The 15,866-nt window shown below is 54.9% G+C and overlaps 2 protein-coding genes across 2 annotated transcripts; one reads left to right on the forward strand and one right to left on the reverse strand.

The window, feature by feature from the left end:
* Nucleotides 1–201: 201 nt before the first annotated feature.
* On the reverse strand, nucleotides 202–6,620 carry FRS3 (fibroblast growth factor receptor substrate 3). Its single transcript, XM_016212686.2, has 5 exons — nucleotides 6,532–6,620; nucleotides 5,147–5,333; nucleotides 2,761–2,922; nucleotides 1,806–1,963; nucleotides 202–1,522 (listed from the first exon to the last, which is right to left on the reverse strand). The coding sequence occupies exons 1-5, from the start codon at nucleotides 6,595–6,597 to the stop codon at nucleotides 614–616; spliced, it is 1,482 nt and encodes a 493-aa protein (XP_016068172.2). The 5' UTR covers nucleotides 6,598–6,620; the 3' UTR covers nucleotides 202–613.
* A 4,272-nt stretch (nucleotides 6,621–10,892) lies between these two features.
* PRICKLE4 (prickle planar cell polarity protein 4) lies at nucleotides 10,893–15,859 on the forward strand. The gene is made up of 7 exons (XM_016212721.2): nucleotides 10,893–10,954; nucleotides 12,194–12,337; nucleotides 12,863–12,970; nucleotides 13,647–13,784; nucleotides 14,029–14,232; nucleotides 14,812–15,016; nucleotides 15,486–15,859. The coding sequence occupies exons 2-7, from the start codon at nucleotides 12,206–12,208 to the stop codon at nucleotides 15,857–15,859; spliced, it is 1,161 nt and encodes a 386-aa protein (XP_016068207.2). The 5' UTR covers nucleotides 10,893–10,954; nucleotides 12,194–12,205.
* The last annotated feature ends 7 nt before the right edge of the window (nucleotides 15,860–15,866 follow it).

Here is a 15,866-nt window from a genome sequence, read left to right on the forward strand (position 1 = left end):
AGAGCACCCACTACTGGCAACTTTAATTCTGGGCCTGGGCTTCTTGGAAGAGAAAAGGCAATGTTCAGGACTTGTCACAAAAATCACAACCACCCCAAATTTCCCAGCACGAAGCCCCTACCTCCATTAGGCCTCCCCTACCTGCCCCCAGAACCATGCCAGAAAAGACTTCCTAAGAATTTGACATCATCCACCAAGACAGAATTTAAAAATAATTATATTAATAATAAATATGTTAAATTACATTTGAAACAATAAATAGAAAAATAAACTGATAAATAAAATCAACAGGTACAAAATGCTTCAAATTTCAACCAAAAAGAATACACAGATGAGACGACAAGACAATGGACGTAACGGGAGGGTGCTAAATGCAGTCAGGGAACCCTTCACAGTTTACACCATGGCTCCCTCCTCACCTGGTCACCCTCCTCTCCCCCCAACTGGGAGACCAGGCCACTCAGTGGCTATCTTTGGGGACTCCGGCCAGCGCAGGGAAGCATCTGGTCCCACCTCAATGCCCTCTTGCGAAGCACCCCTGAACCCGGGGTGGGTGGGCTCAGAGGACAGGAGCGTGAGGCGGGGGCTGGACCGGGGCAGGGGGAGGAAGTCCCTACAGAGGCAGGTCGGTGCTATTGTGCCGCGTTTTCCGGGCGGTGCCATCGTCTCGGGGCAGAGCCCTCTGCAGGTTGGACATGGCCACGGTCTTTTTGAGGTCAATCACGGCATAGGAGTCTGAGCTGCGGGTAGGGTGCGTGGTGGGCACAGGGGCTTGGGGGACCGTGGGGTTCTGGGGCCCCTTGGGGTGGTCTCCACTCCAGCCCTTCAGCTCCACCTGGATGTAGTTGAGCTGCCTCGGAGGCTCGGGGCCTGGCCGGGGGAAATCAAAGTTAAAGACCCTCGGGGAGCCTCGGCGGCGGGTCAGTGGCACAGGGAAGCTACTGTGGCTGCGGAGGGCAGCCCGGGTGCTGGTGGGCTTCTGCAATGGGGTCTCGTCCTCCTCGCCGTCGGGGAAGCCATTGGAGGAGGGTGTGAGCCCATCCCTTGAGTCCCCGTCATCCCCGGCCTCCTCCCCCAGCTGCTGGGCATGGCTCTCCCACACAGGGGGCAGGGAGGGCAGGTTCTCGTAGTGCAGCAGGGCGGCCCGGCGGTGGGCAAGGCCATTCCAGCCCGGCTCCTCGGGGCTCAGTCTCCAGCCAGCCCCCGGCCTCAGCCCCCTGCTGACATTCTCATAGGTGCACTTGGGCTGGGCTGGGCACTCAGAAGGGCCCTCATTGTTGTTGTGGTGGGGGGGGTCACGAAGGCTGGGGCAGAGGCCCTGGCACTTCATGTGCCGCCGAGCAGGGGTGGGACCCAACACGAACTTCACTTGGCCCGGTTGCCAGAACACCTGCGGGTCCCTCTGGTCAGGGCCCCGGGCCTGTGCTGGGAAGGGCGCCCGCCCCTCGGGCAGCGGCTGCAGGCAGTGCCGGCTCCGGCGGTGGTCATCTTCACTGGCCGGGGTGTTGACGTAAGTGTGGGACTGGAGGGAAAGAGTCCAAATAAAGCAGGAGGGTCCAAGGGCAGGGACGAAGGAGAGCAGAAGGGACAGGAGGGTGAGAGTCAAGAAGCATGGGGAAAGAGCGAGGGTTTTCTCCTCCTCCTGGTCCTCCAAACCTTCCAAACAGCTGCCTCCCTTTCTGGGGACAGTAAAGGACCCTACAGATTTTCTTCCCCCCCATGATCATCACTGGGAGGACATGCCACATTTCCTGACCTCCACTCCCACCCAGACCAAGAGATGGACGGGGCAGCTGCTTGCTTACCTGCTCATCAGGGGCAATGAGGGCATGGGTGGACTCTTCCCCCAGTGAGGGGTGCCGAAGGCTGCTTGTTGAGGGGCGCCGGGGTGCTGAGAACCTTGAGCCCTCTCCTGGGCACCCAGGGAAGCCATTGGAGAAGCTGGAGACACTGTAGCCTAGAGCTGGGCACAGAGGAGACAAGCCGAGGTGAGGGGTCCTTAAACCATCTACACCACATATGCAGCATCCTGGGACTCCTCCAATTAATGGAGAGATGCTCCCAGGGCCCCCAAAGTAGTTGGCCACACTGAACCTGCGGTCCCCCATTATCTTTCCCTCAAAGCTCAGCCTGAACCCCATAACACTTCCCCCATCACAGCCTTAGCTGAAACACTTAAGGCACCTTGTCATCACTGGACTGTCCCTTTGCTCATTCTAGCTCTGCCAGTGAGTTCCAGGGAAGCTCCTTGAAACCAGGACTGTTTCCAATTCTCCTGCCCCCCTCACACCACCCCATGGAGCACAGAACACAGAGCAGATGCTCAGTGCGGACTCAGTGAATGAACAAGCAGCAATTATGGGAACCTCCTCAGAAACTGGTTATGGGTAGAGATGCCTGGACCATCCATTAGGAGAGGTATATGGGTATGACCCAGTAGACGGAAGGAAGGAAGCAAAAAGGCTCCAGACTGCCATTTCCATGGAAACCCGTCTGCTCCCTGACCATCAGTCCATAAAAGTTCCAGGACTCCCCAGCCGCAGCTGGAGTCACCTGATTGGTCCAGGCCAGGCCTTACCCATTCCCAAGAGTGGTTCTGACGATGGTCCCCGGTCCTGGAAGGCTGGCTCACCCAGCCATCCCCCCCACCTGCCTGCCTGACTCGGGCCTCTAAGCCTGGTGTTTCCTGGGCCTATGCTTATGTGTGCATGTATGTGTGTACACGTGTGTACTGGGGTGCTGAGGACGGGGTCACCTCACCATTTGGAGGCTGTGGGGCCCGCGGGAGGTCGAGCTCGGTAGGGTGGCTGTTGCGGGTGATGATGACTGGCTCTTCCATCACATTGATGCTGTTGCACTGCATCAGGTCCTGAAGGAGGTTGAAGATTTCCTCAGCCCGGGAGCACTTGAATGCAAATATCCCTGAAGCATGAGAGGAAGACATGAGGCTCCTCTGACCCTGTGCCCAATAGGGAAGGACCAGAGAGGCTAAACCGATGCACAAAGCTCGGGAAATGTCCCTAAACTCCACTCGCAGGGCTGTGGAGGGTGAGGAGAGCCCCCTCATCAGGAGCCCTCTCCCCAGCACACTCTAAAATGGGAGGAGCTGGGCCCAGGCGCCCTGCCCTTGTCTCCCACTAGCTATTAGCATCTGCAGATCTAATACCTCAGCTATACTGCTCTGAGGTTAAACCATTTTAATAAGGATGTATGTGTACAGAGGTGAGGGGAAGAGAAGTAAAAATCAAAGTGGAAAGGGTGACAGCTCCTCACACGCTGCCCCCCATCTCCCTCTGCTTGCTTACCCCTTACTCCCCAGAAAAATGAGCTCCACCCAGGGTACCAGCCCTCAGCTATATGCCCAACAGCCCCAAAGCTCTTTGAGGGTAGAGGGTCTGTCCTGTTCACTGCTTGTTCACTGGGTACTTAGCCCAGATCCTGGCCAGAGAGCAAACGTCTACTGTGTATAGGCCCTGACCTCATGGAGCTTAAATTCTGGTGCAGAAAGGAAGAGAGGATGGGCTGACCAGGTAAAGGACAAATATAGCAAAGCGATTGTGTGGCTCCTCAATGCAGCCACCTTACAGCCTCTCAAACTCTAATGCAGGAACTCAAAGTCCCAGAGTCAGCAGGACTGGGCCAAGCACCTGTGACTCAGGGGATCTGAAGATGCCCTCAGGATGTTGTGCCAGTCTGGGATTCTGCACTCCCGATAAGAGTGGGGCCTGGGATTCAGGGGAGGATACCTGGGTGGTGTGTGTGCATATATTCATAGCAAAGATAATAAACCTAGGCTGGGGTTTGAGACAATTGAGGTTTGAAGGAATGGGACAGGAAGGATAGAGGAAGAGAAAAAAGACTATTCTGGCAAGCTATGTCAAGGGCTAAAAAAGGCTGGGAAAGCCTGAAGTTCTAGGAGAACCCTCTGTTGAGGCCTATAGCCACCCTTCCAGGATCCCAAGTATGGACCAAACACCACAAGAAGCAGGGAAGCCCCTTCCTCCCCTCTCTCTGCTTAGACAGTGTTAAATGCCTCTGCTTCATGAGCTCCAAGGATCAGATGCTAGAGGGGAAGGTGGCTCCCCCAGCCAACACAACTTCAGAGACTCACTGACTGTTGGCAGCCTCATAAAAGGAGTTCATTCATTTCACCTCTGCACAATCACAACCAAACTGCATTTAGCATAGTCCCAGTCAGGACTTCTTCTGTAGAGCTTAAGTCTGGATCCTAAAAGAGAAGCCTAGACCACACCACTGCTCTAAAGAGCCATGGCTAACCTGGCTGGTGTGGCTCGGTAGTTGAGCACTGACCCAGGAATCAGGAGGTTTCTGGTTTGATTCCCTGTCAGGACACATGCCCAGGTTGCAGGCTCGATTACCAGTAAGGGGTGTGTGCGCAGGAGGCAGCCGATCAATGTTTCTGTCACATTGTTTCTATCTCTCTATCCCTCTCCCTTCCTCTCTAAAATCAATGCAAAACATATTTTTTAAAAAATTTAATATATTTTTTTAAAAGAGCTATGGCTAAGCTCTAGCCTTGACCTCATGGAACAAGCCACCACTCCCGGACCTCTGGCTACAGGTAGAAAGGGGAAGAAGGGGGAATATATCACACTCCATTGCTCACAGGTGATAAAGGACAAAGATTAACCTCTTGAGGATTACTCTGTACACTGGTACTCAAGAGACCTACCTGCCCAAATCTATACTTCCCAAGCCACTCAGCCCCAAGGATGGCAGAGCTTCCTGCCTGACTTTTCATTATTCACAGGCTCTAAGGGATATGACCTGGGGGCTCAGAAGAAAGTTTGTTCCTATTTAGGGGAAAACATGGACCCCTGAAACTAGAGTAACAGAGGAAGAAGGAATTAGTTGCTTTCTCCAAGCAGCTCTGGCCTGGGAGCACCAGCTCTTCCCCCTAGGCTGTGTAGTAAATGTCCCCACAAAGGGAACCAGGCCAGAGCTAAGTGAAAGAGCACTGACCTGTGAGTCCATTTAGTTCTACATTAACATGTTGGTGCTCTTGGCCATGACCCTTCCCATTGCTAGGCAACACCTGCCAAGTCTGAGCTACAACTTCCAGCTCTAGCACCTGGCCCAGGTGCACAAGCCCCTATACTAGCGTGGGGCAGGGGTTGGTACTCACCCTGGCCTGTCTGACACCGGCGGCCACTCTCAAAGGAGAAGAGGTTGGAATCATAGCCATAGCGCCGCAGGCAAAGATACGGCCAGCGGACAGCCTCCCGCCGATGCAGGTGAAGCACCAGCTCGCTCTGTGTCAGCTCCATCACCCCGGAGCCCAGCTCCACCCCCTCGTCATCCACATTCGTCACCTGGGGAACAGGAGACAGAGGGTCAATGAGTAAGTCCAAGAAGAGTGTGTATGGGTCCCTGAGCCACTGGGAGACAAGCAGGCTAGATGATGCAGGGCTAGAGCTGGGGATGAGGGGCTCACCTGACTCACCACAAACTCTACAGAACACCACAGGATTACTCAGTGTCATTGACCCACAACAGTTCTCTAGGCCTCAGTTTTGTCATTTGCACAGTGAGCAAGTTAACTTCCAAGGTCAGATGGTTAGACGAACAAAGTCAGATGACTTCAGATGGTCCATGGCTTAGTATCGAAGGACCAAATGTTAATGGGAAAAGGTGTTCGATTGTAAGTTCAAGAAAAAATTTTATTTTTTTAAATATATCTTTATTGATTTCAGAGAGAGGAAGGGAGAGGGGGAGAGGGCTAGAAACATCAATGATGAGTAGTCACGGATTGGCTACCTCTTGCATGCCCCTGGGGATTGAGCCTGCAACCTGGGCACGTCCCCTGACCTGCAATCAAACCGCAATCTCCTGGATCCTAGGTTGATGCTCAACAGCTAAGCCACACCCTGCTGGGCATAGGTTCAGAATCTTAAGACCCTGGGAGAGTCAAACCCAAGGCAGAAGAAATACATATTGCCTCCACCATCTCCCCAACTGTAGGACCTTGCTGAGGGCGCCCTCTTGTGATGAGCAGGAGAAACCTGTGCCTCAACTGGCAGGGAGTGAGGAGGGGGCTCTACTACCAGAAGGGTGGGAGGGAGCTGGGGTGCACAGGTCCACTGGGCCTGGCCTTAGCTTCTCAAAGCAAACAGCAAACACTAATACATTGATTACCATGTGTTAAGCACTGTTTTAAATACTTTATACATATTAACTCACAAATAAAGACTTTTGTTGTTTTGCTTAAAAAAGTTATATGTAAAACTACAAAGATATACTGACAGGAATGAATAACCTAAAAGCACAACATCTGCTACTGTATTATGGCACTTCTTCATTCTTGGTAGTACCAAGAGCCGAACAAGCGACAGTGGCCTGGGCTCCTTTTCCTCAGGCCACCTCAGAGGCCCCGATCTCAAGAAGTCTTAATGAGCCCACAGCCTCAGCCTGTCATTTCACCTTCTTTAGAGAGGCTAAGGCATTCGACAGCTTGGAGCCCGAGACCAGCAGGCCATGTTGGGAACTCAGGAGAGGAGGGGCTGTGGGTACCTTGAATTTGGTAGGGTGGTTGTCTGGGATGCTGTCTCTATTCAGGCAGCTGCAACAGCTCCCCATGGTGTCAGAGCAGCCAGACCACCCTAGGGAGAGCATAAGGGATAAGAAAGCCATCAAGGTCAGTTTCAAAAAGCCCTGCTCTAGGGAACTCCGGCAGAACCACCTCATTGTGATCACTTACTCTGCCCAAGGGACTATGTGACATAGTCCCTCCAAGAAATTCCCACTCTCAACCCGGGGCCAGACACACATTGCATAAACATTAACTCAAGTTAGGATGTGGTAAAGATTAATGCTGACGGGGGAGAGGGGATGAAAAGAGCATTTGATCTAGACCTTGAGAAGTACATAGGATTTTGGCTGATGTAATGACAGGGAAGGGAGGCCTGGGCTGCAAGAAAAACATGAAAAAAAGTAGGGACCCAGAAGATGTGATTTGCAACAGGAGGTGGGTGCCGGCCTGGGGCCTGGTCCAGGTTCAGCGACGAAATTCATTAGGGTGTCCCAGACGCTTTGGCCTGTACTTTTCTCCTTTTCCACCTCACTCTGCCCACGTTACCCAAATCCTCTTTTCCACCATCCCAACACCCACCTCAACTTTATCTTTCTGATGTTCTCTTCACATGAGGTGCTACATTATGGTCAAAAGATACACTCTGAAGATTGGACATTTCAATCAGAGCACACTTTTTATAACCTTGATTAGGCATTTCTTCATTTAAAAAAGTGAATGCTGAGTTTGCTTTTGAACAAAGGGGAGATGTAATTTGGGCTTTTCCCTCCAAGATTATGGTACTTGGAAGTTATGTGACAATAGTAGCACATGTGCCTAAGATGGAGGGGATGCCTACTACCAGGCTTGACTGACCTAAGGGAGCAAGCAAATGCATGGACTGATTCCAATCAGAAGTTGAAACTTGCTGCAAGAAATGAGTCTATAAGATTAGCTCTCCTTCTAGAACTTCCACTGAATGTATAAAGCCTTGAACAAGCCTGACCTGCACTCTCCATTCCTCCCAACTTGGGAAACTCTAGGAAAGTGACTCCTACACACAGCTCTCACCTCACCCAGGCCATCGGGAAACTGACCATGGGAGGGGCATGGGGAAGGACCCCCACTTTAGTCCCCCTGTTCTTGGTGGGGCGTCATGGCAAGCAGTCTGCAGAGAAGTCACCTGGATCCCTCTGGGACACACCTGGGGCTCACCTAGCATAAGAGACAGAGACCACAGGTTAGCAGAAACATTCATCCTCACCAGTTGTTCATGAAATTGACTTGCTGTCAGTCCATCCCACCTGGGTATCTGTTCCAAGTCCTAATGGGACAGAAACACCAATGCATAAAGCAAGATCAAGGGCAAAAAGACCACAAATTCTGAACTCCATAAGCCCTGGGAAGGATATTCTCCTAGCATCAATGGGTTTGAAGTCTGAGGCAGCCCAAGACCTTTTAAGTGGCCTCCAGACTCCATCTGAATCCTGTTACATCCAGCACCAAAACCACCACCTTACCTTTGCAGAGAACTTTACAAAGAGCTCTCTCTAAAAGACACTACGATGTACTGGAAAGAGTACTGGGCTCAGGAAACTTAATATTCTTGTCTGTTTTGTTGCTACTATAGGTACTTGGGAGACGGCCAAATCAACCCCACCCCCACCCCCCCAACTCCCACCCCAAGGCTTTGGTTTTTAAGGGAAATATTTGTATGCTGTGGCGCTTCCAGCTTAAATAACCTCTAGAGCGAAGTATGTAGAACAAACATCACTAAAAATTTCATCTTTCACGACAATTTCACATTTAGAAGCTTGATAGATTTTCTGTTCTCCAAGCTCTGAAAGGTCTAAAATTTTAACACAAATGCTAACAATAAACCAAAATTTCAGAGATCTGAGCCCCAGGTGGACAAGCCGACAGGACAGGACCCTGGAGGCTTGAAATCCCATCCTCTCTGAAAAAACAGTATCACTTCCCAGGGCCTCTGGTGCTCTGTATTCTTGGAAAACTTCCCAGGTGAAAAGACCCCCACCCTCTTGGTTTGGCTCTTTCTTTGCAGGCTGAGGAAGGAATGCACTGCCGAAAGACAGGGCAGCTGGGAAAATACTGTGGCTTGAGCCATCACAAGCTGGGAGTCGGGTGAAACCAAGAACTAACTATAAGGTGCATGAGGAGGGAAAACGTTGCACCTTTTGCTGTCCCTTCTCTTTAAGATGACTATCAGGACATATCATGATAGCCCAATGAGGGGCATTACATTGGATGGGACAGGAGAAGAGAGCTCTGGTCTGGGATAGGTTTCCATTGGGGGAGGGAGTTAAGAGGGGGTTATAAGGACTCAAAATATATGAGAGGGCTGGGAAAACGTGGACAGTGTTTTGGATTTGAATGTGGTGAAAGGAGAATCGGAAGGGGGTATGATGGACCAGAGGGATTTCAGGGCGGCTGAAGCATGTGGGAGCATCCAGGAGAGAATGTGGCTCTGCAGGCGAATGGGAAATTCGAAGGAATGAGGCGTTCTGAGGGCACCAGGACCTGCGAAGGTGTGTCGGGGGTGGGGTGGGGGCGGGGGCGGGGTGGTTCTGAGGCGCGAGGGGCGTTTAGGTTGCGGGGTCGTCAAGGGGATTTCTAGATACCGGAAAGGAATGGGAAAGGTCGGGGCCGCGCGTCGCCCCTGGATCCCCGCCCCCAGCCCCGCGGCTTCACCACACACCGGCCCACCCGCCCAGGGCTTCCGCGGATGGGAACGGAGACTGCGGCGCGGTGCGGCCTCGGCGGAGCCGCCTCGTCCCCGCCCCGCCGCGCCCCGACTCACATCGCCCCGCGGCCCGGGCGGCGCCGGGCCCCGCTCCCGGGTGCCGCTGCAGCAGCCGCCGCCCGCCCGGAGCTAAGGTCTCCCCGCCCCGCCCCGCGGCCACGGGGTCGGAGGTCACCGGCAGCACCAACGAGACGCTGCGGGCGGGCGGACCCGCTCGGGGCGACCGGCGCGCAGCCTAGAAGGTCCCTTTGGAGGACTTTGCAGTCGGGCGCAGGGAGCATGCGCACACGCCAGAGGGCGCTCCTAGCCAGCCCCTGAGCGCTCCGGGCAGGGGAGGGGCGGGGCCTGGGGCGGGGGCGGGGCTACGGGGACCGGAGGTGGGACCAGAGTTTTCCACTGCCCGGAGCAGCAAGGGACAGGGGGTGGAGGGAGAAACACAAAGGATGGGGGTGGGGTCTGAAGGGATGGGAGAGAGAAGGGCAGTACGGTGGACTCTGGATCTGAGGAAAGGGGAAGGTGCTGAGGGACCGCTGGGGAGAAGGGGGAGGGAACCGGGCGGGGTGGGGACACCGAGAGGAGCGGGGCTAGAAAACCAGAGGGAGGGTTGGGGAGAGCTGCGTGCTTGGAAGGGCGTTCTGTTCAGTGAGCGGCAGAGGACCCGGCATAAACGAGGCTCCCGGCTGTCTGCAGGGGCGCGATCCCGGCACGGAGCCCATGGCAGCGGGGTGGGGGGCAGTGGAGCCTGCACACTTTCCACCCCGAATCTCACAACGGCTTTCCTGAATCTGCAGTCCACGCCCCTCCCGGAGCCGTCCGGCTCCACCAGCCGGGAGCGCGTGGGGGGAGGGCCGCGCTCCGGGGCGGGCGGAAGCGGGCGCTGAGCCTCGGGGTGGGGACCCAGCGACGACGGGGTCCGTCCAGAACGGCCCAGGCACCGGCGCGCGATGAGGGTGAGACCCCAGCAGACTCCCGCCCCCTTCTCTAAACTCCCAGCAGCCAGACCGGGAACCCCATCTGGCTCCGCCCCACACTACGCCGCCCGCCTCCACCTAGATCCGCCAGACTTTGGGGATCTATCCAGAGGGTACTTGTCGGGACCGGACACTTCTCCCCTCTTTCCTCTCACTGTCCGGGGAAGCCTTCCCATCCCTTTACCTCCCCAGACTGGAGGGCCGCTCAGCTTTGCACTTCAGGGCAGGGGTGGGTGGGAACTCTGCGAGCCTGGTTGCACCTGCACGCAGGTGGGAACGGGAGGGGAGGGAAAAGGGGGGGTGGGCGTCAGCCTTGTCCCTTGTCTAAGGGGAGCAGGGGGAGGGGAATCCTGGAAGGAATCAGCAGATTAGAAAGGCGGGGTCCAGTGCTAAGCGGAGGTGGAGTTAGGCTGCCCTTGGAAGGAATGGAAGGGTGAGGGGCGAGGGCTGATTTCTGAGCGTTGTTTCTGTGTGGGACAGGTTCTTGCAAACTAGAACTAACCTGGAAGAGAGGGTGCAAGTCCCCTCTGGGGCCCCAGATGTACCCCCTCTTCCTGTGTGCACTTCTTGCTGCCTGGAGCAGGGGCACTGCTGTTAGGGAAAGTGGCCACTCCTGGCCCTGAGTGTGAGTGTCCCATCCTGGCTGCCTTCCACAGGAAACCTGACCTGAGGGACACAACGGGAAGGAAGCAGGTGGGTGTGGAGTCAGGAAGAGTGGCACAGGCCATCTGAAGGGGGGGGGGGGGGGGGGCTGTGGGCTGGGAAGCAGTATAACTGTTAAGAGTCCAAACCCTGTTCCGATCCCCAAAGCCAAGTTTTAGAGAGGCCAGGGATTTGGTGATGGCACTCCTGTGCCCTGCCACCAGTCAGAATCCATCCCAGCTCTCAAAGGCAGCCTCCTCCTAAAGCTTCCTTTAGTCTTCTAAAGTGACCTTGGGCAAGGTAATTAACCTCAGTTTGTTTCAACCTTAAAATGGGATAATAGAAGCTACCTCATAGGATTTTTGTGAGGATGGATTAAATATGTAAAATGCACATATGTAAAATGGCACAGAGTAAACAGAAAAGTGTGCTTTGGTTCTTTTTCTTGCTGTGGTGTTGTGTATACCTGCCCAGAGCTCTAGCCCCATTCTACCTGGTTTCATCTCTGTCTTACCCTCTAGAGTATGACCTCCTTGTGGGCAGAGCCCACCCCTTTTCTACTTCAGTAGTCACCCCCCACTCCCAAGACACTGTGGTCATACCAGGGCTTGCCCAAAGGAGAGCTGAAGAGATGCACTTAGAATTGTCCAATGAAATTGCCACTATAGGTAGAAGATAGAAAGACAAGGTTTTCCTCTGTCCTGGAAGAGCTTATAGACTAGATGAGGAGCTGAGAGAGACACAGGCAGCAAAGAAAAAGATTATGGGCTGGAGAGGCTGAGAAGGGCTTCCTGGTGAAGTGGTCCTTTCACCTGGCTCAAGCCTACAGCTGGAAAGTGGGGCCTGTGAAGGGAGTGGGGAGGAAGCAAGCTCACTGGCCTGGTAAGTATACAAAGAGGAATGGTGAGAGTTAAGGCTAGGGAGGTGGGGAAGGTGGGACCAGTCTGCTCAAAGGCTCACCAGAAAGGCAAAATGCCCTCTCCTCCCACTGTGGGCCTTCTCTTTCCTCCATCCCAATCTTAGGAGAACCCAGAGTTTGAGTTTCAACTCTGGAGCTGAAAGGCCTGGCCTCAAGATCTAGCTCTGCCCCTTACTAGCTGTGTGACCTTGGGCATACCATTTATGCTCACCCAGCCTCAATTTGGCCATCTGTAAAGTGGAGACAAAACTACCAACTAACTCACAAGGTTGTTGAATGAGATAATGTCTGTAGAGAGCACTTAGCACCTCCTAGTAGCACATTGTTAAGGACTGAGTAAATGGGAGGTGTTCTTGTTATTTTCTGGGCAGACGTTGCCATCAATGTCAGTGCTGAACCCTGGCTGGCCCCACCGAGGGGAGAGCCTCATCGCTCAGGATGCAGGTCCACCAGCGAACTTAGACAGTGGCCCAGGCCACCTGCCAGAGGAGGACCCTGAGGAGACCTCTGCTCAGGTAGTAGGAGTCCTGCCCTTCCTTCTGAGACCAATATGCCTCCACCTTTTGGACCTCCTCCCATTTCCACCAGCTGGGGAGAGACAGCCTTTTTGCCCAGCCTCTTGTGGCCCTTTTCTCTCTGCAGGGGCTGTTTCTACAGCCCCCTCAGGACATGAGAGTTTGACTAAATGTATTCATGTGAATACACATTATGTCTCCAAGGGGATCTGTATTGTCAAAAGAGACCTGAGGGGCTTTGGCCCTGAGTGAAGGGGGTGATTTCAAGTATAAGAAGGGAAGCTGTTTTGGGGTGTGAAGCTCCCCAAGCTCCGTCAATCAGACCACAAATGCAGGAGTGGATGAGCTGTCCCAGTGATCTTGAAGTTGACTTCAAAAGGAGTAGGGGAGAGTTGGGGGGGAGGGGCGAGAGTATGCTTGGATGTTGTTCCAGATTGGAGAAGAGGTGGTAATGAGAAGGGGAGGAGAGAGGGGGAAAGAAGGAAAACCTAGCTCCATTCCTCATCTTCTGCTGTGTCTCCTCAGGATCCTGAAGTTCTGAGCCTGGGGCTCCCTGGCCTGGACACCAACCGAACCCAAAACTGGCCTGGGCTCTGGATGCTCCTGCAGCAGCTCCCTCCACAGGACAGCGATGTGGGTCTCCCTCTCCCCAGCTTCCCTCTCTTTACATACTGTGGGAAGAACCTTGGTCCAGAAGTCAGGGAACATGAATTTAAGGCCTAGCTATGCCACTAATTGGGGGAAGTCATTCCCCCACCCCCTGCCTGAGTTTTCACATCTACATAATGGGTACAATTATCTACATAATGGCTGTTCTGCCCACAACAATGCTTAGTTGAAGAGCTAATGAGAAAATGGACATGAATGACTTTTGAAACAAATAATGGAATGTACAAATGTAGGGAGTGTGGTTAAGTATTTATTGAGGCCCTGTAATTCAGTTGGGAAGTCAAGATAGGAGAATATGGAATAAATAGGGAAAACACAATGGGAAGTGATATTGAGCTACATACAGTTCATTGGCAGCAAGGACCTAAATATGTGGGGACAGGGCTAAGTGCTATGGAGCTGTCAGACCAGAGTGATGACCTTGGGGGGGGCGGGTAAGACTGAGGTGGATTTACTGGCACTCTTGTCCCTTGTCCCTCTTTCCCTCTCTATCTCAATGCCCATCTATGCTGTTATTGCCTGCACCTCTCTGAGGTTCTACAGCCTTCCTTTGACCCAGCAGCTAAGCCTTCTCTCTCCACTCAGACTTCAATCTTGCCTGCTGGGGCCCTCTCTGGCACAGTGGAACCTGTTTCCACAGGAGCGATACTGCCTGGCCCTTGGGGAGGAGGAGCTGGCTGAGCTGCGGCTCTTCTGTGCCCAGCGGAGACAGGAGGCCCTGGGACAGGGGGTGGTGTGCCAGATACCTCCCAGGCTCAAAGAATGCACCTGTGAGAAGGTATGCAGTACCCCCCCCCCAATATTCCTCTCCCTCCACTCTTTGCCCTCTCAATTCTGCAGAAGGAGCTAGCTTCTGAGACTCTGGTTGGGGATTGATAGTATGGCAAACTTTAAGAAAAAGAGAAACCAATTTTGGGGGTTCTTGGTGAGCCTGCAGTGGAGGCGGGGTTGGAATGGAAGAGCCAGGGGGGAAGCTAGGAGGGTGGTACTGCCTCTGACCAGCCAGCACCCCTGCCTGACAGTGCAGGGATCTGCTGAGGCCAGGGGAATACGGAGTGTTTGCAGCCCGGGCAGGAGAGCGGCGCTGCTGGCACCCGACTTGCTTTACCTGCCAGGCCTGTGGCCAGGCCCTGATAAACCTCATCTACTTCTACCACGATGGGCACCTCTACTGTGGCCGTCATCACGCTGAGCTGCTGAGGCCTCGCTGCCCTGCTTGTGACGAGGTACAGCTCTGAGTGGGGGGGCTGAGGGTGTCTGCTCAGGGTCCCAACTTGGCAGGATGCAAGGGAACATCTCTCCCAGTATCAGGGAGTGGAGAGGACGAGGCACCAGCCTGGGGCCTTTGTGTTCAGTTGCTGACTTGAACTTGGGGCATGTGGGACCCTTTGCGCCCTCCCCCACGGCAAGCAGTTTCCCCCATATTTTCTGGAACCAAGAGAATTTCTCTGGAGCAGGTACTCTTGGATAGACTCTTGCCCATCAGTATGCTGGGCGCCCAGTGTTGTGCCTGATCATGCGAGGGCTCCCTTAATGTTAGCATAAAAGGCAGCGCGGAACCCTGGGCTGGGAGTCCAGGCAACACGGTCGCACTCGTGGCTTTGCCACCTGCTAGCTGGGGGATCCTGGCTAAACCAGTCAGCCCTCCCTGCGTCGGAGAGTGGTTGAGTAGATCAAATGGGAAAGTCTGTAGACGTGCTTTAGCGTTAACTGGCTATAAGGCGTGGTCACTGGATGAATGAATGAATGAATGAATGAATGAATGAATGAATGAATGAATGAGCCGTTTCCCCCCCCTCTCTCAGCTGATCTTCTCCCGGCGCTGCACCGAGGCGGAGGGATGGTGCTGGCACGAGAACCACTTCTGCTGCCAGGACTGCGCCGGGCCCTTGGGCGGAGGACGTTATGCCCTGCCGGGGGGTGGCCCTTGCTGCCCCAGCTGCTTTGAGAGTCGCTATTCGGATGCCGGCACGAGCCCGGCTGCGACACTGGAAGGAAGGCTGTCGCTTGGTAAGGGAGGAAAGGTGCAGATCAAAGGGGAAGAGGGCTTGGGCTGGGCAGAGGAGGGATTTCTCCCGGGCTGGGACCCCGGCCCCAGTCCCACGCCGTCCCGTCCCTCCAGCAGCGCCCTCCAGCAGCGCCCCCGTCCTCCAACTGCACCCCCCAAACCCTAGCCTGGGGGCCCGCAGATCTCACCGTGCATCCCTGGCCGGAGCGCTCCAAGGGCCTCCAGAACCCACCCCGCGCCGCGGTTGAGGTTGCGGCGCGGGACTAGCTGGTGGACTGGGAACGCCGCCGCCCTCTGGTGGGCGGAGGCGGGGAGGGGCGAGGAGCCCCGGAGAGGACTCCCGGCGGCGGCGGCGCGCAACACTCGGGGGCGGGGCGGGAGGCTGGGCATATCGACCGGGGGCCCCCGCGCCGGGATCTGGGAGTGGGAGACTCGGGGCCCTGAGACAGGCCTGTCTGATTCGGCCCGTAGCAGGGGAGGCGGGGCTCGACGGAGCTGAAGGAGGGGACCGCGCCCCACTACACTCCGCTACTATCTCCGGAGCAGCCCTCGCCGCAGGCGCCAGCTGCAGTCCAGAAGCCCAGAGGGGGCTGCTTGGATCCAGCCCGGAGCAGGAGTGTCGATCTGGGGACAAGGCTGAGGCACCCAAAGGACGAGAGATGGGCCCCCTGGAGACGCCCATTGATCCCAAGGAGGACGCCCCCTGCCCCACCTGCTCCTCTTCCTCTGATTCAGAACCAGAAGGCTTTTTCTTAGGCCAGCGCCTTCCCCGGTCTTGCAAGACCCCGGGAAGTCTACAAGCTGGGGACAGAGACACCTCCAGGAAGCACTGCACCATTTGCTAGTGGCGAG

The sequence above is a fragment of the Miniopterus natalensis genome, chromosome 5, assembly GCF_054644295.1.
Source record: "Miniopterus natalensis isolate mMinNat1 chromosome 5, mMinNat1.hap1, whole genome shotgun sequence".
NCBI lineage: Eukaryota > Metazoa > Chordata > Mammalia > Chiroptera > Miniopteridae > Miniopterus > Miniopterus natalensis.

Bases quoted from the DNA above. Each gene is read 5' to 3' on its own strand.
- FRS3 (XM_016212686.2), bottom strand. From the start codon at position 6,597: ATGGGGAGCTGTTGCAGCTGCCTGAATAGAGACAGCATCCCAGACAAC. The intron at 2,923-5,146 runs GTGAGTACCAAC...CTCATGCTTCAG, and splicing joins CCGGTGTCAGACAGGCCAGG to GGATATTTGCATTCAAGTGC. The intron at 1,523-1,805 runs GTAAGCAAGCAG...CTTTCCCTCCAG, and splicing joins TCATTGCCCCTGATGAGCAG to TCCCACACTTACGTCAACAC.
- PRICKLE4 (XM_016212721.2), top strand. From the start codon at position 12,206: ATGTCAGTGCTGAACCCTGGCTGGCCCCACCGAGGGGAGAGCCTCATC. The intron at 12,338-12,862 runs GTAGTAGGAGTC...GTGTCTCCTCAG, and splicing joins CTGAGGAGACCTCTGCTCAG to GATCCTGAAGTTCTGAGCCT. The intron at 14,233-14,811 runs GTACAGCTCTGA...CCCCTCTCTCAG, and splicing joins GCTGCCCTGCTTGTGACGAG to CTGATCTTCTCCCGGCGCTG.